The sequence below is a fragment of the Hermetia illucens genome, chromosome 6, assembly GCF_905115235.1.
Source record: "Hermetia illucens chromosome 6, iHerIll2.2.curated.20191125, whole genome shotgun sequence".
NCBI classification, from domain to species: domain Eukaryota; kingdom Metazoa; phylum Arthropoda; class Insecta; order Diptera; family Stratiomyidae; genus Hermetia; species Hermetia illucens.
The window spans coordinates 40,392,986-40,420,930 of NC_051854.1; the positions used below are offsets into that span (position 1 = coordinate 40,392,986).

Sequence of the window (27,945 nt, forward strand, 5' to 3'; positions counted from 1 at the left end):
ACCGTATGAGAGTAGTCACTGGAGGGTAAACATGACTTACCGCTTAGTGGCGCTAAGAGTGTGTAGCGCCTTCAGAAAAATCGCAGGCGAGGCAGCGTGTGTTATTGCGAGAATGATCCCAATGGACATTCTGACAAGTTCGGCATGCTTTTTGTACAAGAAAAGGAGAAGGAATCCACCTGAAAAGGATACAGAATACCGAAAGGCGGCAAGGCGAGAGTCGCTGAAAAAGTGGCAGCAACGGTGAGATGACTCGCAGAGGGGTTGCTGAACCCACACCTTGATTCCCCGTATTGAGGAGTGGATTCAGCGACGAAACGGCCAGATTAACTACCATCTGAAGCAATTCCTATCAGGGCACGATGGTTACAGGAAGTATCTGCACCAATTCAGGTTGAATGATTCTCCCTTTTCCCCTAAATGTGGATGCACATCACCTGAGGACCCGGAGGATTATGTTCCACTGTCCAGGATTTTGCTCAGAGAGGAGGAACCTGGAAAACTCTCTGAAAATTAGCATACGCCCGCAGAACATCATCGGAGAAATGCTGAAGTCGGAGGGAAATTGGTGAAAAGTAAACTCCGCAATCAAAAGGACACAGGCGAAACTTGGAAAAATGGAGCGCGTAAGAGGACGCGAAGAACGGAAGGTTTGGTTGTTTAAAGCGCAGTCCTCCCCGCGACGTAATGGTTTGCGGCGGTTCCACGCGGAAGGAAGAAGGAGAAAGTGATGGTGGTTTTAATGGGTGAGAATACCACGCACTGCTGTAACCTGGCGCGACAGTGTCTTTCTATGATTTCCATCACCATGCATAAAAACAAAAACAAAGACAGACGGACGGACAGATAGACATCGCAGGGATTCTAATAACGTTTAACATTTTATTTTTACACAAAAGTTTAAAAATTTGCGTATTTTAATACAAACAAATGCTAGTATCAGCGTAAAATGGATATGATATTTTATCAATGAAACTATTTAAAATGTTTATATGCTCGGAAGGTGCTTCTAAACTGATGTGATATTTTCCAGTCATGGACAACCACATATATAATTCTATCTTGATGTACCTTCTGTATAAAAGTACCTGGAAACTTCAATTTAAAGTAACCGCTCAAAAGGAATCGGTAACAATTTTTTTCCCCTAAGTTGCTACACCTTTTCTTAATTACAGAAATAAAAATTAGCGTATTTTGTCAGCTTGTGTGTTTACAGTCTACCTCAAAAGTCTTCTGCCAATTTTACTATAGATCTTGCAACATAACGTTCAAAGCATAATTAACTGTAGAGATGAGGCTACCAGATTTTACAACTTAAACCACATCGACATACTGTCCCTTCAAGAAACCTATGAAATTTACTCCGGTTTCCACGGTTATAAGAGGATACTGTTTAGTGTCCAGATTGAGAGATGATGGATATGGCGGAGTGACGCTTGCCTTTCGCAACGGAATAACCTTTAGAAAACTCCATTTTGACACTGAACATTTTGACCGAAAAAGTTGACTGACGGTTTCGTCCAGGGCAGAAGCAACTCATCAGATGCTGCCTCACATCTGCTCTGAGATGACCATGACCGAAAGTAACGACAGATGGTCATCGCTCCATTCAAATATAATCGCAAACACGTGATGGGTACGAATTATATGCAAGTGAAATCCGTCATAAGTCCAGACCTAAACCAGGCCGAAGTAAGAGGAGTTCCAGGACTACAAAAGAGGAAGTAAGTTACTTTCCAAGTGTTCCGGTCCGTCCCCAAGTGGGTACGGACTCAGGACTGCCAGCATCCTAAACAATAAATAAAATACTGATTGCAGAAACACTAAACCTTAAACCCAACAGTATTGTAACGTCGATTTATTTTATTATTAAGGACCTAGGATCCCATCTAAGGGAAAAATGGAAGCAATGAGAACTTTGAGACAAACTCCGAACTACGAGGATTTCATCAGGACCAAACAGGCAACTAAACGATGAAAGGAGGAAATCAAGAGGGAAAAAACAAACTTCTGGGATAACTTATGTGACGAAATATTGAACCTGAACCTTTCAGGAGGAGTCCAAACAATTTACATCATGGGATAAAGACACAGAAATAGAAGGTAGCTATGGCAAAAGATCTGTACACCTAGATAACACAACTTATGCTTCCTATTGCCATGCAGATTTAAAAACGGATGAAGTTGTTGCTAAGCATAAGAACCAGTCCGCTCCCGGGTATGATAAGATACTTTACTCTTATGCAAACTGGCTGAGTGAAGAAACCAAATTACACCTTTTTGGAGGCCCTTCTACAAACACAGGAATGGAGGACAATCAAGATTATTCCAATATCCAAAAAAAAAGATCGATCTGAACAATATCATGCCGCGGGCCTGAGATGGCGAAGGCTTACAAGCTGTGCCAAATCAAGGAGAATTTGGCCCGCTTATAACATAGCCCGATCACGAGAGCTCCTGTGCCAGACGCGTGCAAATGCATTCAAGATTACGGCGGTCTGCACGGGGCACTGGCCCATAGGGGACCATGCCGCTAGGCTCGGCTTACCCTACAACTCGCATTGCCGAAGCTGCGGAGAAGGAAGGGAAACCCTCATGCACTTTCTCTGCGATTGCCCGGCTCTGGCTCGAGTCAGGCTGCGGACACTGGGTAAACCATTCTTTGGGGACCTCAGTGAGATTTCTAGTTACAGGGTCGGAGAGCTGCTTTCTTTCGTGAATGCTACGGGCTGGCTCTGAAGATCCGAGCCAGCTGGACTCCGCTTCCCTGTTCCTATAACAACAGTCACGGTCTTAGGAGTTTGTGGCATCAAAACGGCGCACCAAAGCGCTAATTGGGCTCCTCGGAGCGGCCACTGATACCTACCTACCTACCTACAATATCATTAACTTCAAACCTATCTCCCTAATAAACACTTTGGCTAAAATTCGTAACGGTATGGTTAAGAAAAGACTTTCTTTTCCTTCTTCTTAGAAACAAAAAACGTGCGTGCGGAGCATTGCTATGCATACAGAAAAGGGAAGTTGACCACGAGGTGCTTAAACGACCTGTTGCTGAAAATTGTTGTAGTCAAGAGTAAGGGCAGAGTCGTGAAAGCTGTGTCTTTTAACATCAGCAAAGCGTACGAAAGAGTGGTCCTACTACTTCTTGCCGCAACTATGAGAGAAAAAACCTGTCATCTGACATATACTCTATCTAGTTCCTCAAAAGAACCCTGTGCTTCCGGAATACAGGGAGTTGAAATTGCACGATTGGTCGTGCTCGGTAAGCAATGGCCTATCACAAGGAAGTGTTTTAAGCCCGGTACTTTTTAGTCTGTACACAACCTCGCTTCATTCCGCTTCAGGCCAAACCTCCAAACATTCCAAACAAATGATTTTATCACCCTTGCTATGGGCACAGGAGATGATCAGGAAGATAGGCTAAAACGAAAGCAGGTTGACCTTTCTGTGAGTAAATGTAACACCCTGGAACTCGCAGTGAACAGAGATAGATCTAGAGTTATTGCTTTTAGGAGAAATAATTAACATTTCTGGGCAGGACAATTATGAAATCCCTCTGCCTGAAAGATCACGTCAATAATGCAATTGTAAAGGCGAAACAGGCTTCGAGGGTAGTAAACTTTGGCACAGGTACCTCATGGGGGTTAAAACCTGAGAGAGCTGTAAAACTGTTTAGGACCATTGTGAGACTAGTGCTTGATTATGCTGCTGCTTCCACGTTCTTGGTGCTCAAATATCTGGATAACAGAATAGCCACGACTGTGGCGTCTCAGTTGAAAAAATACTTAGGTTTAACTAAGTCGTCACTGCTTCATGTGGCTCATATTCTGGCCGGCGAACCGCCCACAAGTTCAGAAAGGCGCTATTGTAGCTGTTAAGACTCAGCACATCTGCGCATTACTCCTATAGTTTGGTCCACCATGGCTAAAAATTGTCAGGGAAGGAATGGGAACAGAAATGATTGAAATAACCGAACTCAGGCATAGGGCTTTTGCACTATAAGGTACCGATGAAACAACATCAGCTGAAGGGGATAAAGATGGACACGCAAGTGGCAAAGGACAGATTAAGAAAGAAGAAAGCAATAATCACAGACTCCCAAGAAGCTTGCACTCTTCTGGAGACGCAAGACATAAGACACCCCATTGTCTGGGAAATAATAGCGAATTCTAACTTTTTCTTGAATACTGTGGTGACCTAGCGAAAAGTGAAATTATGTTGAACAAATTAAGAAGGATTGGCAAGATGAATACCAGGCAACGTTGAGATTAAAATGCAAAGATTTTGCCAGCTTCCATCTCAACAAATATTATAACAATTGTAAAAATTTTCAATTTCAAATTTTCTCAAACAATGTTTATAGCAAACCTTTTTTTCGAAAGATTGGCAATAGACTACCTTATTTTTGAGTGTAGGAGGCACAGTGTGGTTAAGAATAAATTCAGTTGGAAAGAGTGTTTCGACTCCCTAAGGATTTTTTTAAAAGAAGGAACTCCAGATTGAGGAGTTGATCAGCTTCTTAAAAGAATCAAGAAGAAGCTTTAGGACTATGCGCCTACTCTTACGTTTTATTTTATACGTCTTTTTCCTTGCTTTGTAAGAAAATATCAATATCGCAGGTCACAAGGCATTTCCTATCCCAAACCCCCTTCCTAGTTGATTCCATTCATCCCATATACGCCCTATTGCATTTTCCTGGTTAAGATCAATGTGAATAAGTAATACTAACTAGCACATACTGGTTGCAAATAAATCAAATCACTTAAGTCTGTCTAAAGTCATAAAAACTAATATAAGCTGACATAATAACAACCGTGAAGTGGAAATTAATACAAAATCTCGAACAAATCTAACCACAATCATATAAAAACGTTAATAGTGTCCAAATTTGTATCACATGTCCTGCCTGGTCGGACAGGCTCCGTCACAATTGTGCTTGCAAGTCATCATCATCATCAACGGCGCAACAACCGGTATCCGCTCTAGGCCTGCCTTAATAAGGAACTCCAAACATCCCGGTTTTGCGCCGAGGTCCACCAATTCGATATCCCTAAAAGCTGTCTGGTGTCCTGACCTACGCCATCGGTCTATCTTAGGCAGGGTCTGCCTCGTCTTTTCTTCCTACCATAGATATTGCCCTTATAGACTTTCCGGGTGGGATCATCCTCATCCATACGGATTAAGTGACCCGCCCACCGTAACCTATTGAGCCGGATTTTATCCACAACCGGACGGTCATGGTATCGCTCATAGATTTCGTCATTGTGTAGGCTACGGAATCGTCCATCCTCATGGAGGATTCTTCTCTCCAACGCGGCCAAGAGTTCGCAATTTTTCTTGCTAAGAACCCAAGTTTCCGAGGGATACATGAGGACTGGCAAGATCATTGTCTTGTACAGTAAGAGCTTTGACCCTATGGTGAGACGTTTCGAGCGGAACAGTGTTTGTAAGCTGAAATAGACTCTGTTGGCTGACAACAACCGTGCGCGGATTTCATCATCGTAGCTGTTATCGGTTGTGATTTTCGACCCTAGATAGGAGAAATTGTCAACGGTCTCAAAGTTGGATTCTCCTATCCTTATTCTTCTTCGTGTTTGACCAGTGCGGTTTGATGTTGTTGGTTGATTCGTCTTCGGTACTGACGTTGCCACCATATATTTTGTCTTGCCTTCATTGATGTGCAGCCCAAGATCTCGCGCCGCCTGCTCGATCTGGATGAAGGCAGTTTGTACGTCTCGGGTGGTTCTTCCCATGATGACGATATCGTCAGCATAAGCCAGTAGTTGGGTGGACTTGAAGAGGATCGTACCTCTTCCATTTACCTCAGCATCACGGATCACTTGCTCGAGGGCCAGGTTAAAGAGGACGCATGATAGCGCATCCCCTTGTCGTAGACCGTTGTCGATGTCGAATGGTCTTGAGAGTGATCCTGCTGCTTTTATCTGGCCTCGCACATTGGTCAGTCTAATCAATTTCATCGGGATACCGAATTTTTTCATGGCCGTGTACAGTTTTACCCTGGCTTTGCTATCATAGGCGGCTTTAAAGTCGATGAATAGATGGTGCAACTGATGTCCATATTCCAACAGTTTTTCCATCGTTTACCGCACAGAGAAAATCTGATCTGTTACTGATTTGCCTGGAGTGAAGTCTCTTTGGTATGGGCCAATGATGTTCTGGGCGTATGGGGCTATCCGGCCTAGCAAGATAGAGGAGAATATCTTATAGATGGTACTCAGCAACGTGATACCTCTATAATTGCTGCACTGTGTGATATCTCCCTTTTTATGTATGAGACAGATAATACCTCGTTACAGGAGAGCCCTTAGCACAAATCGCAGATGAGGTTGATACAAATCAATCTCAACCACTGCGAGGCAGCGCAGGATCTACTCGCGCAAACCATCCGCGAGAAAAACATCGATGTGGCCATCCTAAGTGAACCATACCGAAACCGCGGTGGTAGCGTTTGGGTCAAAGGCCAAACGGGCCAAGCAGCGCTGTGGACTTGTGGAGATCAAGCCTTCCAGGAAATAATGGAGCACCCGGAGGAGGGCTTCATCAGAGCGAAGGTGAAGGGTATCCACATCTACAGCTGCTATGCTCCACCCAGCGCTACACTCGTCGAGTATGAGCGGATGCTTGCTGCTCTTGTTTTGGATGCAAGAGGACGTTGGCCGATCATAATAGGAGGCGATTTCAATGCGTGGGCTCTTGAATGGGGCAGCCGGGTAACTAATGTCAGGGGACGTGTTCTCCTCGAAGCATTCGCGGAGCTGGACGTGGTACTGGCGAATGTTGGGTCTTCGTACACTTTCCGGGGAAGGGGCCTGGGGTCTATAGTGGACCTGACATACGTGAGTGCCACTTTAGCCAGTAGAATCGCTTGGCATGTCAGTGAGGACTATACTCACAGCGACCACCAGGCAATCTGCATAGAGATCAAGGGCGGATCGAGCTCAAAAAAGAGTTTTCGCAAAATGCCGGGTGGTATGCTTGGCTGGACAGTGAAAGTTTTCGAGGGGGACACGTTTTCCGCGGTGCTCAAATCCGACATATCCCTGAATGGTACGGCTGGAGAGAAAGCCATCCAGATCACTCGATGGGTGACGGAAGCATGCGATGCTACTATGCCCAGAAGGCGATTGCTCCCCAGTAGGCAACCCAACTACTGGTGGAACAACGAAATCGCAAGTTTGCGAGCCGCATGTTTTCGGGCAAGGAGGCTTTGCCAGAGGCTTAGGGGGAAAACCCGGTGGCGACGGTCGAGAGGAGGCACACAAGCAATTGCGTGGCCGCCTAAAGGAAGCCATTCGGAGGAGCAAAAAGAACTGCTTCAAACAGCTGTGCGACCATACCGACATAAACCCTTGGGGAGAGGCTTACAGAGTGGTGATGAAAAGGCTGCGGAAATCACCCCAGGTGACCTGTCCGCGCCTCCTGGAACAGATTGTTACCACTCTGTTCCCTCACCACGAAAATAGGGGAAGGCAAAGTTTTCTCCAGCTAAATGACGATATAATACCGCCTGTAACTGTGGAGGAGCTGCGGGAAATATGTGGTAGGTTCGGTGACAACAAGGCCCCAGGGTTGGATGGCATCCCTAACCGAGCTTTGAAACTGGCAGTGAAGACTAGACCCGACCTTTTCGCCAACAGCTTCGAGGCGTGCCTAAAAGAAGGAATATTCCCTGTCCAGTGGAAAAAGCAAAAGTTGGTGTTGCTTCCGAAGCCTAGCAAGCCACCTGGAAACCCAGCGTCGTACCGTCCTATCTGCCTGTTGGATACAATGGGAAAGATGATGGAGAGAGTCATCTACAACAGACTCCTGCCCATCGTCGAAGCCAGCAATGGTTTGTCGGAACGCCAGTTTGGTTTCCGACGCGCCCACTCTACGGTGGACGCAATTGGCATGGTGGTAAACCTGGCAAAAGATGCACTGATTTCTGGCGGCTGCTGTGCCGTGGTGGCGTTGGATGTCAAAAACGCATTCAACTCGGCCAACTGGAATAGAATTAAACGGGCGTTGGCTGACATAGGTGCCCCCGGATACTTAGCGAATTTGGTGGAAAACTACCTCTCAGAGAGGACTCTCTGGTACGGGACGGATGAGGGTCCCAAAGAGTACATTATCACAGCCGGGGTACCACAGGGATCGGTACTTGGTCCCCTGTTGTGGAATATCATGTATAATGGGGTGCTTGCTCTTCCCGTCCCAGAGGGGACTACGATTGTCGGCTTTGCTGATGACCTAGCTGTGGTTGTTGCAGCAAAACACCCAGAAGATGTGGAGGTTTACGCAACAGAAACAGTGAGAGCGGTAAAGTCCTGGCTAGAAAAGGCCGGGCTGACCTTGGCGGACGCGAAAACGGAAGCGGTCTTAATAACGAAACGCAGGAAAAATAACACTGTAAAAGTGGAGGTCGGTGGACATACGATCGTATCAAAGCCGGCTATCAAATACCTGGGGGTAATAATTGACACCAAATTGAGTTTTAGGGAGCACCTAGAGTATGCACGCCAAAAGGCAGCCAGTGCCACCACGGCACTTGCAAAAATGTTGCCAAATATTGGTGGGCCGAAACATTGCCGGAGGTTGGTGCTAACCGGAGTGGTGCGCTCCATCCTGCTCTACTCGTCGCCTGTGTGGGCAGAGGCGCTTGCAAGCTCTCAGAGACGGAAGCAAATGAACTCGGTTTACCGGCGGATGGCTTTGAGGGTTTGCAGTGCTTTTAGAACCACATCAGATGAGGCAGTATTGGTGGTGGCAGGCATGATCCCGGTTGACATTCTGGCCAAAGAAATGAGTGTCCTGTACAATGCAAGACATATGGAGGGGCATGCAGAGCGTAGAAGTGCGGCAAGGTCAGAGTCGCTTGATCTCTGGCAACGCAGATGGGACGAGTCTGCGAAAGGTCGGTGGACGCACAGGCTCATTCCCAACATTAAGGTGTGGCTTGAGCGAAAACATGGGGAGACCAACTACAACATTACCCAGTTCCTCACGGGACACGGTGGTTGCTACAGGCAGTATCTGCACCGCTTTGGGTTGGATGATTTTCCGAACTGTCCCAGATGCGATGGTATACCGGAGGATACAGAGCATGTGATGTTTCACTGCCCACGATTTGCGATGGAGAGAAAGAGCTTAAACCAGGTGCTGGGCAGGAGCGGGACCCCGGAGAGCTTGGTTACTGAGATGCTGGAGTCCGAGGAGAAGTGGCTTGCGGTTGGCTCCGCAATCATCCAAATGCAGGAGGAGTTGCTGAAGGAACAAAGAAGGAGGAAAGCTGGAAATAGGAGAAGGATGAGTGCCTAAGAGCAAACCTACCCCGCGAAGTAATACCTCAATGGTGGTCCCGCGGGGCTGGGGCTGGAGAGACCGGGGGTGGGTTTTAGTGGGTGTGAATCCCACACGCGCCCGCTGTAGTTCCGCCGTTCGGGCGGCGGAGCTGCGGCGGACGTTGGCGGGACCTCCAACTCGCCGATGTTCTGGTTGTTCAGTAGCTCATCAAAGTACTCAACCCATCGCTCTAATATGCCCATTCTGTCGGAAATCAGATTTCCCTGTTTGTTTCGGCAGGATGAGCATCGAGGTGTATAAGGCTTCATCCTGCTGACTTGTTGGTAAAACTTGCGCGCCTGGTGCGGTTGCTCCTTGTACTTTTCTAGTTCACGGACTTGTTGGTTCTCCCAGGCTTCCTTTTTCCGTCTGTGAAGTCGCTTCTCCGCTCGACGGAGTTCGTGATAAGTCTCTGCACGTGCCCGCGTTCTTTGAGAATGCAACATTACTCGGTATGCGGCATTCTTCCGTTCCGTTGCTAGCTTACATTCATCGTCAAACCAGCCAGCTTGCAAGTGTTGGTACAAAATGTATTGAAACATAAGTGGGTTATCTAACCTACAACGAGTCTGGTAACACAGAGTCAGTGCCCAAAAACCGAGTGACAGCTGGCACACATAGGTGGAAGCCCTGACCAATTCTCGTCCCAAGTACGATCATCGTGGGTTGGGCCAGACAACTTCGCCATCTCAGTTAGCCTGCTGGGACAACAAAACCCACAACAACAACATACTCTGGATGACAAAGTTGAATAAAGAATTTGGCTTAAATTTTGTGTAGCAAACAAAATTTTTCGTGCTGATCCGGTCGGCCTTCAACCTCTACTTATGGTCAGTGGTGGTATCGACAAAATAAGGAAATTAGTGCTTGAAAATCATCATTCTAGTGTTAAAGAGTTGGCTCGTGGGTTGAGTATTGACAAAATGACAGTTCATGGATTTTTAACGCGTTGCTCCTCTTTTCAAAAAGAGCATCGGAAAAAGGTCGCTGAAGACATGATTTCCTGTGAACCAGATTTGCTGAAACGCATCATTACAGGAGATGAGCTCCATGCGACTTTTTTCTTATTTCCAAACTGAAATTCCTTCTCCGTGGAACCTGTTTTGTGTCAATTGAAGACATTAAACAGAATTCGCAGCGTGAATTGTAGGTCACACCTTCTTTGGACTATGCAAAGTGTATGGAAGGTTGGGTTACCTGGATGAAGTGGCGTTCCACAACTGGTGTCCTTTGTGATCGACGTATCAACGAACGTCTCAAATCTAAAATTTACTGCAATGTCGTCCGTCCAGTCGCTCTCTATGGTTTGGAGTGTTGGCCGACCATAAAAGACAATGAACGGTGTCTTGCGGTAATGGAGACGAAGATGCTACGTTGGACTAGTGGCGTCACCCGTTTAGATCACATTCGAAATGAGGATATTCGCGATCGTTATGGGGTTGCACCGATCGTGGAAAAGTTGCGAGAGAGGCGTCTTCGATGGTATGGTCACGCAATTCGTGCAAACGAGAATTCACTTGCCAAGATTGGTCTGAACATCGAAATCGATGGTAAACGACCAAAAGGCAGACCTAAGCAACGGTGGCTTGATACGCTGAATGGGGATTTGAAAGCCTCGAGATTGCACCCAGATCAGGCATTCGATAGAGCCAAATGGCGAAACCGATCACGACGAGCCGACCCCGCTTGTGAACGGGACAAAGGCTGAAGAAAAAGAAGATGGAAGATTGGGTTAGCCGTTATCACAACTGTATTGCACACAATGGGGACTACTTTGAAGAAAACCAAATAAATTTTGATGAATAAATTTAAATTTATGTGTCCTTTTGTGTCTTTTCAATTAGTTCCGGGTACTTTTTATACAGAAGGTATGTACATGTCCGTTTCACCAATTTTCGGTATTGAAAATGAAGTGTATGCCAGGCAATTCGAAATTTCAAAGAATCTTTCCGCCATAAAGTCGGATTTTTTAAATAAATAATTATTGATTTGATTTGCTCAAAGCTGAATTGGAAATGCCAATAGTCATTAATTCATCACTCAAACTAACTTGCATTGGCTTTTCACACCGAGGTCTAGGCAATCGAAACAACTAGCAAATAAATTGATAATAACTAACTTCCAAAGAACCATTACTAATCTACTTTTAGAGAGTTGAAAACTTCAGAACGCTATAATAATGAAACTAGTCTATTTGAAATCGTTTAAACATTACTGTTATAGTAAAATCACATAAAGAATTCAATATGTAAACAAGGTATAATAAGATACACTCTGAACTTCAGCTGAATGTAAGTTTTGTAGGCGATCTTATCTTGAAGTATAAAATTATCAAAACTTGAAAAATCATCACAACATCAAAAAGAAAATCTTCAAAATAAAAGCTATTACCTCGTAGGGAACTTCGCTAACCACGTCTTACAACAGTGCGGACGTTTTGTTGGTCGTAGGTGGACCTCACACTGTCGTAACTTCTCCAGTGCCAATGGATCTCCTGGATGACGAACTAACGGCTTCTAAAATGATTTATAGAGTATTTTAATTATAAAAATATTTAATTTTATTTCGTTTTTATTCTTACTCATACGACAAAGTAGATCGGATGAACCAAAAAAATAACACACCGACGTTTTTATAGAATCAATCTAAACTCCTCTTTTCTATTTTCAGTATCTGCTATTTCCTCCCCCTCGGACACCACCTTGTCGTGGTGGGGGAGCCTGTAGTAGTTTACTACAACACTAAGGGTGTACAAAACATGAATATGCAAACAAAGGATTTAAACTCTCCAAGTGGTAAGAAGTCACAGACTTCGAATCCACCCCCGACCATGAGCAATCATGTCGAGCCCCACCGCCTCACCACATTCATACCCCTCTATGGATCAATCTGTAAAAGGTATGCTTTCCAACTCAATGGAAAGTTTGCATTTAGTTCCTACGGCGAAACTAGCAAGAAAGGAAAGTACGGAAACTTTCAAATTGAGAGAAACTGGAAATCCGACTAAGGCCGAATTTTGCCTGTCAGAACCTTCTCCTTCATCCTTACCAGGAAGAGAAGAAGAGAAGAACGGGAAGCTGGTGACGTGAACGCTACTGGTTTAACGCCGGTGTGTGGAAATGGATCCAAGCGGTCCGGACACCGTGAACCTGGAAAGGCCTGAAGCCGACGGCAGAAGAGAGCACTGCGAAGGAAGATGAAGCACCTTGGGAATGAGGACATGGACGTGGCTGTACCACTAGGCGCGGTAACACCCAGAGAAATCGGACACAAGGAAGCGGAATCTCCGGCGGAAGATGGGGACAAACTGGAAACCCCGGTAAGATCCACACTGGACGCACCAGACTCTTCTGTCAGCGGTAATGCGCGCAAGAAGCGTAAGACCAACACATCTGCTGCGGACAACGCTTTATTCTGCTCCGCACCAGCGATCCAAGCGGTCCGGACACCGTGAACCTGGAAAGGCCTGAAGCCGACGGCAGAAGAGAGCACCTTCCAAGGAACAGGCGGAAGGAAGGGAAGCCAGAGACGTGAACGGAACTGACTTGATGCCAGTTCGAGTGATCGAATCTATGCAACCCGGACACCGCAAACCAATTAAGGTGCTAAGTGGAGAACAGACGAATGCTCTGCGGGATGAGATGAGATCTTTCGTGGATGAGAACATGGGAATTGCGGTACTTCCAAGTACGGCTTTTCTCAGAGAAATCATTCACGAGGGGATCGAGTCTCTGGCGGTACGGTGTGGGGGAAACCCCGTCATACGCGGACTGCCGCATACGCTTCTAACTGTTTTCCATAAGACAATAGACTAAGTTTATGTCGAAAAACATAAAGATTGGTCAAATCAACCTGCAGCATGCCAAAGCTCCCTCCTATTTGTTGGCAGCGAGAATGACAAAGCTGCAGGATTTCCCCTATATCGTTCTGGTGCAAGAACCGTGGGTTCGATTTAACAGAATCTATGGCATTGGATCAGCAAAGGGGGCTAGGATTTTCTACGACGAAAGATCCATAAGACCGAGAGCTTGCGTCCTGATGTGAAGACGGTTAGAGGCAACTATGATGATACAATATTGTTCCCAGGACTTAGCTACGGTCATCATACAATACCAGATAATTGGCGAGAGGAAAAACATCATAGTTGCCTCCGCTTATTTACCCTATGATTCTTTGTATCCTCCACCGACGCAAGAACTGAGGGATCTGGTGGCGTATGCAGAATCAAGTGGTCTCGAACTCTTAATAGGTTGCGATGCGAATGCTCAACATATTTGTTGGGGCAGTAGCAAATGCAATCCAAGAGGAGAGAAGCTATTTGATTTCATCACTTCAGCTGGTCTTATGACTGCAAACGTAGGGTGCGTTCCTACGTTTGTGGGACCGAAAAGAAGCGAAGTAATTGACCTAACAATCTGTACCCCAAAATTGTTAGAGTTGATTACACATTGGCGAGTGCTAGACGAGGTCTCATTGTCAGATCACCGATATCTAGAATTCAATTTGACTATTGCGGGCGAACAGTCTGCAGTACAAAGACGGAACCCTAGGAAAACGGATTGGGCAAATTTCAATGAACTTCTTGGCAATAAAGTACAGTTCCCTAGGCGACTAAGGACTCCTTTGGTGCTGGAAGATGAATTGAAAACTCTGAACGGTACACTTTTAGAGTGCTATGAAGAGGCTTGTCCTATTTCCCGAGGCCAAAGCGGTAGAACGGTTCCTTGGTGGTACCGAGAACTGCAAAAACTCAGGAAATCAACCAGGCGACTTATAAATCGTGCTTGCAAAAGTAACAAGGACGAAGACTGCTTAAATTTCAGGAACTCACAACGTGAATATAAGAGGCTCGTGAGGTGCTCGAAACGAGACTCCTTTAGAGCGTACTGTGAGGAACTGGAAGGCGAAAGGGAGACTTCAAGGCTGTGTAGAGTCCTCAAAAGGGATGAGTCGGCCAAGTTGGATTCTCTTAGAAAACCCGACGGTACTTTTACGACCTCCAGACTGGACTCAGTACAGACCCTCCTGGAAGTACACCACCCGGGAGAACGGGTGAGAGAAGTGGTAGGGGGAGAGTTGACGGTTCTTGCAACCCCTTAAACACGCAAGCGTTGCAAGGGGAACTGGAACACTGCGAAAGCGGTTGTTACCCATGAAAAGGTGAGAGCTGCCATACTGTCCTTTGAACATTTCAAAGCACCTGGCATGGATGGCATCTATCCGGCAATGCTAATGGAGGGTATGGAGCATTTAGAGCGACCTCTAAGAAATATTTTTCGAGGATGTCTTGCTCTGGGCTACGTGCCTTCTTCTTGGCAACAGGTTAAGGTAGTTTTCATACCGAAACCTGGGAAAGATGACTATTCTAATCCAAAGAACTTCAGACAGATCAGCTTGACTTCATTCTTGCTGAAAGGTTTGGAGAGACTGGTGGAGCGTCACATTCGTGGAAACGCACTTAGGTCACACCCACTTAGTGAAAACCAACATGCTTACCAACGTGGAAAGTCCTGTGAGTCTGCTCTTCATTCTTTGGTCACAAAGATAGAGGATGCAACTTTGAATGGTGAGTACGCGATGGGGGTGTTCGTGGACATTGAAGGAGCTTTTGACTGTGCCCCTTTTCAAAAACTTTGTGATGCCGCCAGAGCGCATGGTGTTGATGATGCTTTAATTAAGTGGATCCATGCTATGCTAACGCAAAGACTGTTGTGCGCTGAGGTAGGGGTCGATCGCTACCTGACTACGGAAGCGACGAAGGGCTGCCCCCAAGGAGGTGTGCTTTCGCCGCTTCTGTGGAGTATGCTGATCGACTCACTGCTATGCGAACTGCAAAATTTGCCAATACACGCTCAAGCTTATGCTGATGACGTGGCTGTACTTGCTGTTGATCGGGATCTTGGAACGGTGTGTAGGAATATACAGCGTGCCGTTGATTTGATAGACAGCTGGTGCCTTAGACATGGTTTGTCAGTTAATCCAAATAAAACCACAATGGTTTTATTCACAAAAAGGAGAAAACTGGATGGACTTTGTCTCCCTGAGATGAGGGGTACTACCCTTCAACTCTCCGAAGAAGTGAAATATCTGGGAATCACTCTAGATAAAAAACTTCTTTGGAACAAACATGTAGAGGTAAAGATGAAACGAGCTCTCACAGCTTATGGGCTGTGCAGACGGACCTTTGCCTCGACATGGGGACTCAGGCCTCATGTGGTAATGTGGATATACGTTGCCATCATTAGGCCGATGTTCGTATATGCATCCGTAGTGTGGTGGGTTAAGGTGAGACAAAAAGGTTTTCACCGTAAACTAGACGCACTGCAAAGAACTGTGTCTGGGTATCACTGGTGCCATGAGCACGACATCCGGCGCAGCGCTGAATGCACTACTCAATTTGCAGCCCCTGGATATATTTATTCAAAGCACTGCAATGAGAGCAGCTCATAGGCTAATTCGATTAGATCTATGGGAAAACAACGGATGTGGGGGGCACAGAGCATTGGAAGAGTTACTGGGAGGACTAAATCCAGTTCTTACAATGCCTTCCGATTCTCGTGTCCCCATACATCTGTTTGGTAGAAGATATGTAGTTACCCTGAAGCGTAGTGAGGACTGGGAAGACCAAGGAGAATGCGTGGCGGGATATACGGAAGTCTTCTACACCGATGGCTCAAAAACAGAAGAGGGTTCTGGAGCCGGAGTCTACCTCTCGAATAAAAACGAGAAGTGGGCTTTTCCCTTGGGACAATATGCAACGGTTTTTCAAGCCGAAGTTTATGCGATCCTAAGGGTGGCAAACTGGGTGATTGACGAGCGGTTGAAAGGCAGGCGCATCGCAATCTGCAGTGACAGTCAAGCTGCACTGAGGGCATTGAGCAGTCCTTTGATCACCTCGAAAATCGTTCAGGAATGCAGAAACCGTTTGAACTCTATGTTTAGATTCAATACGGTGGAACTACTCTGGGTACCTGGTCACTGTGGCCTAGAGGCAAATGAAATCTCGGACGCTTTAGCGAAAGAGGGGTCAATCTCCCCTATGCCGGGACCGGAGCCAGCAATTGAGGTATCAGTAGCATTGGCTAAATCTGTTTTCAAAAACTGGGAACAAGTTTCCCATAACGACAGGTGGCAGAGCTTAAATGCTGCTCGACACACCAAACTTTTCCTGCCAGAACCCAACATACGTACCGCAAAGTTTATCCTGTCGAAAAGCAGGAGGACTTGCAGGTGTATTGTGGGCATTCTGACAGGCCATAATTCACTAGCTGGGCATATCTTCGGACTAGGAATTACCAAAGATGATACGTGTCCCTCCTGTAATGAGGAAGCGGAATCCACGGAGCATTTCCTATGTGAATGCCCCGCCTATGGACACATCAGCCATCAGATCTTTGGTGGCGATGTCCTCCAATTGCGACATCCACTAACGGAAATCTTGCGATATGTTATCGAATCCGGAATAATCCGTTAGACGGGGGAGGCGAGTACAATGGGCCAACACGGCCTGAGTGCTCAGAAGCTGTAGCTTCTCCCCCACCATACACACACACACACACACACACATCTGTTATTTCGCTTCTATTCCAGTTCTAACTTAAACTAAGGCGAATTGAATCTCTTCATCAAAATTTACGCAAAAAATTCTGAAAGGCCTGACCTGGAAGGGCATTATTATGTGAGGACGACAACGATTAATTCTAGGAGTATCTAACTTGGAAGAGCAAAGAGCCCAATAAGTTTTTAACTACATTGAAATTCAAAGACTATACACGCGAAGAATTCTTTCAAGAGATTGGTATACGAGGTGTATTCAAAAAGTAAGATGAATTTTCAAATTACGCGGGCATACATTCGAATATCGAAATTTTTGGTTGTTGTGTGTTGGTATACATACTATATGTGCACAGTTTCATACTTAGTTTGTTTTTGACAGATAGAAAAGTTAGACGTGTTTTAGTGTGCTCGGGAATTTTCCATTAGTAAAGAATTTGCATCAAATTTTGTGTAAAAAAATGGAATCAAGTGCTCTGAAACATTTGACGAGATAAAAACTGCATCGCTGGAAGAGCCAAAGTGCTTATTAGGAATTCTTCAAGGACTGGAAAAAAACGCTTGCACAAATGTATTATATCTGAGGGGGATTACTTTGAAGGGGACAATATAAATATTGATTAATAAATAAATACTTTTTTTTTATAAAAATAAAAATTCACCTTACTTTTTGAACATACGTGGTATTCCGATCCCGTGGGATGAATTCCTGATAATGCTATGGAGAACACAATCATCTTGAGATCTGTCTACACCGTTTATCTTGAGCCTGTTTCTTCAATGTCAGCGCAGGCCTGACGAGAGGACCGAAGTTTTCTCTGCGGCCCCGCATAGAGAGTTTAACAGGTTTAGACAGATATTTTGGTAATGTAGAGTGACTTCTTTTTACTCTGGCCCTGGGTTTTCTCACTATAGTGCTGCTCATATGTGAATAATGAGAAGGTATGCAAGGGGCATTGATCGGCCCATTCGATGTAGAAACTGTTAGCATAAAGGGCATATTGTCAAGGATACCATCTCAAATCCATGTTGCATAATATGAAACAAGTCGGGAAACCGGAAGTTGGACGCTTCAGGTATGAAAGGTTTTGTGTATTTCTTTTATAAAGACATTTGAGTGTGCATTTGTCCCATTAGTACCTAGCACGTAATATATGCATATATTATGTGAGAATATTCACATTCAGGTGATACTGCCTATTACTGTGGCAGCCTCATGATTTTTTTCAGATTTTTCGGTTGGGCGGCTTCTGAGAATGGGTCCGATAAAGAAATAATCACTTTCGACCTCCCTCACTCCCACCTTTTCAACAAATGTCAAAACTGACACCGGCTTCGAAAAGTACTGATCGAGACCTTTCATTTGATACCCCACATGACTAAATTTAGTGAAAAAAAATTTAAACCCCCCTTTTGCATGTATGTAGATCGCTCCTTAAATTCGACATAGAATTATGTAGCTCACTGTATGCGTGAGCGTTCACAGTTCCCATCTTCCCACCAAATTTGGTGTGAATCGCTGAAACCGTCTCCGAGAAAAATGCGTGTGATGGACAAACAGACAGACAGACATACGGACAGACGGACCTTAAATCGATTTTAATAAGGTTTTGTTTTACACAAACCTTAAAAAGGAAGGTTAATATCATTGCTGCTAACACCAAACAGCGATTAACTCGATCTCAACCTTTGAAGAGTTGCCCAGAATTTGTATGTTCAAACCACTTCTCAAGCAAACCCTACAGGAATTTTAACAACTGATGGGCTGATGAAGCCGCAACATAAGTGTTGGGGGGACAAACCATACCAATAATGGTAGGCGGCGGGTATGAGTATAGTTGCTATGGTTTTTACTCTTATTGCGACGAAGTTCGAGAAGGATTTTTGGCAGCTTGCTTTCTTAAGCTTGTGACTGCTGATAATCAGGAAAAACCCGAGGAAGCATAGTCTATTGCCAGATTGTTGCAGTTGATAATTTCGGTATAGCGCGTCAACCACACCTACGCGCCATCGCTCGCGGTTACCTGAAATGCGCTCCAGCTACCACGATGCGATGACCCGTCAGACTGAGAACGTTGGTTCTGTGGATGTTTATGTTCAGTCCGACTTTACTTGCCTCTCTTTCCAAATCCAGAGCCATTTGGCTTAGGTCCATGACCCTGTAAGCAAGAGTAAACAGATGTGGTTCTCCATGTCCTCCACACAGGGCAGCATGAAGAACGTCACTGATAACAAGAAGAAATAATATTGGCGACAGGATGCGGCGCACTCCGCCTAGGACCTCAAAATCCTCCGAGATTTTGCACCATCATATGTCGCTCTAATACTAGCTATAAGTTTCTACGGAATGCCCCCCTCTGTTTACGCTATTGAAAGCTTTCTCGAAATCGGTGAAGAGCAGATACAGTGAAGATCTAAATTCCGCTTTTTGTTCCAAAATGATCCGTAGGTTGTTGATGAAGTCCATGCATCCAATTGTCACACTCAAAACGGGTGCCATTTTTTGGAATCTTAACGATCATCCCCTTTTTCCACTCTCTGGGAAACGTCTTGGATTCCCAATATTTCCGTATGAGTGGAAGCAGTAAATCTGCATTAACTGCAGGTGCAATAATAAATAACTCTGCGGGGAGACCGTCAAACAACGTAAGCAAGTTAGCCCGAACAAAACGAACAAAACAAATACGTATCTGCACGCTAAATTTTGGCACACTAACTAGAAACACCGAGAAACTCGCAAGAGCCCTTCGAAAAAGGCTCATTGATATCTGTGCTCTGCAAGAAACCCGATGGTCTGGTGCCAAAAGCTGCGACATTGACCGCGAATGCGGCAAAAATGACTAAATGACTATAAACTTCTTTATTTTGGTAGCCCACACACTCAATATGGTGTTGGCATTGCCATCTCAGAAGGTTTCCGTGATGCCATTAAAGAAGTCGAACCATTTGATGATCGGCTGATGAAGCTCACCATTATATCAGCTGATCGCACTATTCACTTCTTAATCGCGTACGTACCACAAGCAGGTCGACCTGATGCCGAGAAAGATGCCTTCTGGTAATTTCTCGATGAAAAGACTTGCCACGTGCCTGCTAATGACTATAGTATCATTGCCGTCATCAGGGCGAAAAGGCAGACGGTACCAGGTGCCATGGGGGGTGCCATGAAGTCGCCAGAGGAGGATAAGAGTAATCCTCGGTCGTACAGGGCGATATCTTTTCTCCCGGCCCTTGGCAAGGTCCTGGAGAGGATTATTGTCCAGCGACTGGAGGTGAAAACATCCCATCTGACGTCTGACAGGCAGTATGGTTTCGGTACTGGTAGGTCCACCGAAGACACCTTAATGGATGTGAAGAATCTTGTTGTCCGTTGTCCTAGCAAATAGGTCTTTGGAATCTTTGTAGATTTCAAAAGCGCATTTGATTACCTAAGTTGGTCGTCTGTGTTGTCCAAAATTCGTGAGTGCGACTGGCAGGAATTGGCTCTGTGAAGAGCTACTTCCATGGTAGAAGAGCATTCGTCCAAGGTGTCAATGAGCGTGTGTGGGTGAACGTGGAGAGCGGCTGTCCACAGGGATCTATCGCAGGTGCATTTATATGGAATCTGATGATGGATGAACTGTTGGGTGAGCTTTCGACCGTTGCTGAATGTGTTGCCAACGCGGATGATCTCCTAATTCTTGTTGGGGGGGAACACTCGGCGTAAGATCGAGCAGAAGGGTACTGAGTACATGCGCATCGTTAACTCGTGGTCTTTAAAAGTCGGTGTTGCGGTCTCAACGGAAAAAACCGTCGCAATGATGCTGAAAGGCTACCTACGTCGTACGCCATGTGTAAAACTCAATGGAGTTCCAATGAAATATCGGAAGAAAGCAACATACTTCGGAGTCACAATCACGGAAAGCATGTACTTGGTTCCGCACCTGCGCGAGCTCAAGCCACGTTTGACTAAATTGGTGTGTATGTTGAGGCGTGTGATGAGGTGTGAATGGGGTTTAAGGAGGAGAGCTGCTAGATCCATTTATGTGGGATTCTTTCTTGCATGTTGTACGTATGGGTCGCCTATGTTATATGATTTTGCGTTGACGGTGCAGGGCAGGCAGCTGCTCTACGCTTGTCAGCGAGTGGCGGCTGAACCAAAACCAAGTGGCTGAGGAGAACCTAGATAGTGGTGGCACCGGGAGGCGCTGTATTCACTTTGACTAGCTAGCCGTGATGCAGAAGGCGAATGCTCCAAAGGCCTAATCAGGGCGATCAAACCCGAGTTTGCACGGGGACTCATCTGAAGTGGCAATTGGTCACGAAACCTTACCGTATACTGGCACCATAGGAACCAGGATAGCCCCTGGACTCTCATACTTCGGGAGAATTCCTGTTGTATGTGAGTACAGCTCGGTTATTTGCGGTTGGCCCCCTAGTGGGAGCTTCATGGGGGTTGTTGGTGATGCTCAAGTGAGAAGAGACCTTCGGGCCTTGGCGTGGTGTTGCGTTTCAACACCGGTGCCATAGTTCGGTAGAGATTTAGGTAGGTCTTGTATCCCCCAGTATGAATGCTAAGCCATGCACTTGGTATAGACTGGTACCGTTGTTGCTTGTCTCAGCGGTGCTTTGATTGTGATCACAAAACCAATCCGTGTCTTAAGAAGACCGTAGGATTAAGTCTCCACGACAGGTACCTACGTTAAACACTCAAGGACTCGCTGTCAGCGCAACTGAAGTCGAGGAGGCAATAAAACGAATCAAATCGGGGAAAGCCACAGGACTTGACGACATCGCATCTGGGCTCTGGGAAGCGAAGAGTTGGACCCAACACTGTGGCTGTATGAATTTTTTAATCGGGATATTCAAGAAGGTAGAACACCATCGGACTGGCAGGAAAGTACCACTGTTCCAATATGAAAAAAGAAGGGTTGTCCAGAAAAATGTTCAAATTACCGTCCGATCGGACTTGTTAACACTGATGAAGGGAACAAGTGCTTCCCGAAATATCGATATTTGCAAACTTAATAAATAGAAGAGAGAATAGAATAGCGAATAGAAAAGGCAAATCTTAATTATTTCAAATCATTTTCATTATCATCATTTCGTTCTTTTTAGACCCAAATCGACACGGTCACAATTTCGTACGTGGAAATTCTGATGGAGATTCATTATTAGGCGAAACACAAGTTATTTCTTTCCTTCAACATCGCAAAACAATTAACCTTACCTATATATGTTAATTAGTTAATATTTAGTAAATACGTTTGCTTTATAAAACTTTTTCTTTGTTTTTAGTCTTTGGTGTATAAAATGTAGCTGCTCATAAAAGAGGAGAATAAACTTAACGTTCGCGGATTGGACATTCGTGGAAGTTTCATCTACCATAACCACCGCGAACGTTAAGGTTTATGGATTATAAATTGGCAAAAGAATGATTATCATCGTTTTTTGGTTAATATGGAACAATATCGGATTTTAGTAATTATTTTTTAAAAATATTATTCTATAATATTATATTCAAAGAACATAGTTTACCTTTTGACTTTAATAATTATTCATTTGCACATGTATTTCGCAAAAATTATACCATCAGCAACTAAATTTCAGTGTGCATTAGTATTTTCTGGCACGAAAAAATCGATATTGTAAGAGGAATTAAAAATATGTAGTGCATCATCTTGATTTGTAGTTTGTTCTATAGCAAGTTGTTAATATGAGTGATCCACTTGAAAATTAAAAAAAAAAATGGTGAAATAATACAAGGTTTTCTCTACATTGTGGTGTAAACTTCTCATAAGTGGAAATACCTTTGTTTTATTTCTAAAAATCCTCCGTGGTGACACTTTCAAAAAGGGCTTCCCTGGTGACACTCTCAGAAGACTAAATTTTGATCTTTCAAAAAATATTTCTTTTTTGCAGATTACGATTATGGTCATTTTTCACCTCGCCTCCGACGCAGCAAGGAGAATATAGCTCATCTGAACAAATACAAATACAGTAGAACTTCGAATATACTAATAAATGGGAGATTTGGATCCCGGAATAACCAAGCCGATCGGACTTTTGTTTGGAGTATCGCACTTTTGTGTTGAAAACAAAACCCTGTTAAAATCAGTTCACTGTTTAGAGATGGGTAGGTGATGTATGTGATATCACAAAAGTGATATCACTTTAAAGCCTAATATCATAGTACCATCAACAAGTGCGATAAAAACATCACCAAGAATGACCGCATTATCTTGCATCACCGCATCATCTAACATCAGCACATTATCTTGCATTATCGCATCATCTAAGATCAATGCATTACCGCATCACCTACCATAATCGCATTACAATCACAGTTTTTACTTTGGGTGCAAGCAGTACAGACGTACTCTGAAGTGTTTAAAGTTTTCAAGGTTTTAGACGAATTTCTTTTTTAACTTTATAAATTTTATAACTAGTATTGGTTTTGCTAATATACCTAATTAGTTTTATGCTCAAATATTAAAGTTGTCTGAAAGTGGTAGAAAGCGAACAAGGGGGAATGAATCCCCGGATGATAATCTTCGAAGCAAACTGAGAGTTCTGCGAAGACCACCACCATTACCATCTGAAATGGCGGGAGCATCCAAACGGTTTAGCATTTTACAAGTAGATGAAAATGAAATGGCAGTGGATAGCGATACAGTTAATGTGGTCACCGCCACTCAAAAGAAGGTAAAAATTCCACCTATTGTCTTTCCGAAACTACAGAAAGCTGAAATTGACGAGGCGATGGATAAACTCAATGTTACTGTATACTATGTTAAGTATTCAGGCATCGGACGGAAACTTTTCACTGACACTATCGAAGACGTTGACCGAGTTATTAACCACTTCAAAGTAAATAAGACTGAATTCTTTACTTATTGTCGACCAGACAAAAGGCCGATCAAAATTTTGTTATCGGGCCTGCACAGCATGGATAATAACAAACTGGCTGAGCTGCTTAAAACCGAATATGGCATTACCTGTCTAGATGTAAAAAAGTTTGAACCATCGAAATCCCGCTACACCGAGCAAGTGTTTCACATTTTATATTTTGAAAAAGGTACGATGAAGCTAGCGGATCTCCGTCGAATAAAATCAATTCAGCGTACAATTATCACTTGGAGTTATTATAGTAATGCACGAAGTGGCCCCACTCAATGTCACAACTGCCAGCTGTACGGCCACGGTAGCTCTAACTGTAATCTGCCTACTAAATGCCAAATTTGCAGCATTTCGCACAAAACAACTGATTGCCAGTATGCAAAACTCCAACCTGATCTAATTAGATCATATCTAAAGTGTGCTAACTGTAATCTTCAGCATTTAGCAAGTGATCCTACTTGCCCAAAGCGTCAAGAGTATTTAAATGCTGTCAGGGGAGCCGCATCTAGACGAAATCATTCAAGTTACCGTCAGCCGACCAAAACCGCAGCCGTCAATCATTTCAACAATGAAAGCTTTCCTCCTTTAAAGTTACATGGTAATTCGAATTTGCAGCAGAGTGCTTCGAAGTCGAACTTTGAACCCTCACGAACATCGTTTAGTCATGCAGTCAGGAACGGACTGCCTACGACCAATAGTAGAAATACAATTAATAATGCGAGTAACCTGTTTTCTCCAGAGCAAATGATAGAACTGTCAGCCGAGCTTATCACAAATCTTTCAGACTGCAAGTCTAGAACAGACCAATTTAATGTCATTGTAAACTTAGCTGTTAAGTTCCTTTACGGTCCATAAACTTAAAGTAGTTCTATGGAACGCACAAAGCGTTAAAAATAAGTCCGATGAGCTTTTTGACTTTGCAATAAGTGATCATATTGATATTTTGTTATTAACAGAAACTTGGCTTAAGAGTAAAGATAAGCTCTTTCATCCTAGTTTTAAGACTTATAGGAATGATAGGCAAGATGTAGTAGGCGGGGGGGGGGGGGGGGGGGGTTGCCATAAGTTTAAGAAATAACATCAAGCATAAAATATTACCCGCGTTCAAAACTGAAATTCTTGAGACTATTGCTTTAAGACTAGAGGAGTTGGATTTGAATATTGTCGTTGCTTACTTTCCAGGCACGAAGCTTAATGTGCAGAAACTAAAAGCGTTTGAAAACGACCTTAAATTACTGATTAGTAAAAATGACACCGTCATTGGAACTGTGTAAAAGCGAACAAGGCTGGCAAAATACTTTTTGATCTTGTTTGTGAAAGAAACCTTTTTATTCACACTCCCACAAGACCCACCTTTTTGAACCCTAAGGGATACGACTCTACATTAGATCTTGTAATTTCAAACGGTCGAATCAGCATCGACCAACCTGTAACAGGGGACAAATTATCTTCGCCTCATTTACCAGTAGCCTTTCAACTAATTTCTGAGACTTCACTATCAAATTCAGACGAATCAGTGGATAGAATTAGAATAAACTGGTTGAAATTTAAGAAATACTTGAATGATATTATACAGCTTAAAAATTTAAATTTAGCAAAGATCAGCTCTACCGACCAAATTGACTCCCTAATTAGTACCTTTTATTGCCATATTAATAGTGCCATAAAATTCGCATCCTATCCTGAGCAAGCCGATTTATTTCCAAACCAAGTCATTGATGAGGGAACCAGATTCCTAATTTCTTCAAGAAACTACCTACGGCGTCAATGGCAGAAAACTCGAAGCAGAAGCACAAAAACCGTGGTTAATAAGCTTACCAAAGCCATTCAAAGTCGAATCTTCGGTGCTAAAAACAAGCGATGGGGTAGAATGCTTCAAGAAATTCCTAAAAACAGTGATAAATTATGGAAATTAAATAAATTATTAAAGAAGAAGAAAATTATTCCGCCCATGCGGAACGCCGGTGATATTATTTACGATGATGAGTCTAAAGCGGAACTTCTAGCAAATCAGTTCCAAAAAGCCCATTTAGCGTCAGACCACTTAGGATCGGTTTTGCTCAACAAAACCGTTCAGGAGAGGGTGGAAAAACTGCGTACTTCACTCTGTAATTTCGATGCTCGTGAACTTTGTTCCCCTAGAGAAATCAAGGCAATCATAAAGCACTTAAAGCTAAAAAAGGCTCCAGGTCCAGATCGGGTAACGAACTCAATGGTTAAGAACTTTCCTAGAAAGGCGATTGTATACTATAATTTCATCATGAACAGCTGCTTAAAGCTCTCTTATTTTCCAAAAGTTTGGAAGGAGGCTACGGTAGTACCCATCGTTAAACCAGGTAAAGACCCAAAACTGGCTGACAGTTACAGGCCTGTTAGTTTAATTTCTAGTCTCAGCAAAATTTTTGAGAGAGTTATTCTAGCTCGTGTTAATAAGATTCTAAATCAAACGAATTTATTACCTGATTTTCAGTTTGGCTTCAGACCTAAACATTCAACTTCACATCAGGTGTTTCGGGTGACCAAGACGGGGTGACAAAGATAAAGAGTCCTTAGGATTTCTTACTTTAGATATTCACAAAGCGTTCGACTCTGTTTGGCACTATGGGTTGGTATACAAGCTATTACTGTTCAGGTTTCCAATATATCTGGTCAAGCTTTTACTATCATTTTTAACTGGAAGAAGGTTTACAGTAAAAGTAGGTAGCAAACAATCCTCAGATCGATCGATTCCAGCGGGGGTTCCTCAAGGTTCTCCACTAAGCCCTACACTGTTTAATATCTACATCTCGGACATTCCAACTGCCCCAGGGTGTAAACTAGCTGCATTTGCCGATGATGTTGGCATTATTTCTTCCTCTAACGATCCTTCAACAATTATGTCATCTCTTGAGAACCAGCTGGATTCTCTGTATCAATTTTATTTTAGGTGGAAGATTAAAGTGAACCCTTCTTTACCCTTCTAAAACACAAGCTGTGTTCTTTACGAAAAAGTTATGCAAAGCTAATTTTCTTGGGGAGAGTATTAAGTGGTGTAATAGCTTAACATATTTAGGAGTCGCCTTGGATAAAAAACTTATATTTAAAGATCATACTGATTCAATTTGTTCGAAGATATCTAAATCATTTTGCTCGCTTTACTCGCTGCTACACAGAAATTCTAAACTATCGGTAGACAATAAATTGATTATGTTTAGAATGGTTATCCAACCAATTATTTCATACTGGGCTCCGGTTTGGTCTCAATGTGCAAGAACACATAAACTTAAAGTTCAGCGTGCGCAAAATAAAATCCTCAAAGTAATTTTAAACAAATCGTTTGACTTTTCAACTGAAAAACTGCACAATGAGGCAAAAGTCAAATATGTTGAAGATTTATGCTTATCGAACTCCGTCAGATTTATGAACAACTGTAGCACTGTTGGCAACCCTCTAATAAATATCCTATGCTCGTCATAAATTCTAGGTTAAGGTAGTTCAAGTTAAGTTAAGTAGGTTAAGTAGATCTAGTAATTTTGAACAAGGTTTTTTGCACTTTTCCTTGGGTAATTCATACCATAGAACGAATTTATTTATTTGCGATGCAAATTTTAATTTTGTAGAGTAAAGATGAGTCTGGTATCTACAGCCATAAGTTCTGCTATTGTATAGAAGGTTAAGATCATGAATAAAGCCGAAGCCGAAGCATTACAATCAATTCTCTGAAAAGTAATGTTTTGCAATGTAATGTCAAATTATAAAGCATCACCCCTCTTAGTACAATTGGCGGCGGTAGTTGTTAAATGCCAAGCTGATGCCGATGCCGAGCATCGCTTATGAATCTATTTTTGTTGTGGTTGCTTGTTCATTTGGTTGCTTTAGGTTGGCTTTGTGCTGGTTTTGGGCTGGCTTTCGGCGAGGAAAATTATTTTGAGTGCAAGTGAATACGTGGATGCAGATACTTTGCTTTAAGTAAAATTGATCCGTAATGTTATCGTTCGGCTGCTGATTAATGTGTGTATTTTGCTGGTTCTAGACCAAATGCAGGGTTAAGCAAGGCAGCCTAGATGAATACAGTGTTTGCCTTTGATGATATGTGCTGCTCAAAAGTTGTGAGGGCCTTATCTATTGCACTTCACGTTTCTCATTTAAGGTGCAATCCTTGTTTATGGTGCATATATATAGACTTTA

At 43.7% G+C, this 27,945-nt stretch overlaps 1 protein-coding gene across 25 annotated transcripts in view; it reads right to left on the minus strand.

Moving 5' to 3' along the window:
- The window catches only part of LOC119658719 (glutamate-gated chloride channel), a 211,076-nt gene that overhangs the window by 22,055 nt on the left and 161,076 nt on the right, over window positions 1-27,945 (minus strand). For all 25 annotated transcript variants that reach the window (XR_005250276.1, XR_005250278.1, XR_005250277.1 and 22 more), the window contains one exon: window positions 11,737-11,861. Coding sequence is in view for 22 of the 25 variants with exons in the window: in XM_038066354.1 (XP_037922282.1) it covers window positions 11,737-11,861 (125 nt within the window). In the remaining 3 variants the exon portion in view is untranslated. The remainder of the gene's footprint in view (window positions 1-11,736; window positions 11,862-27,945) is intronic.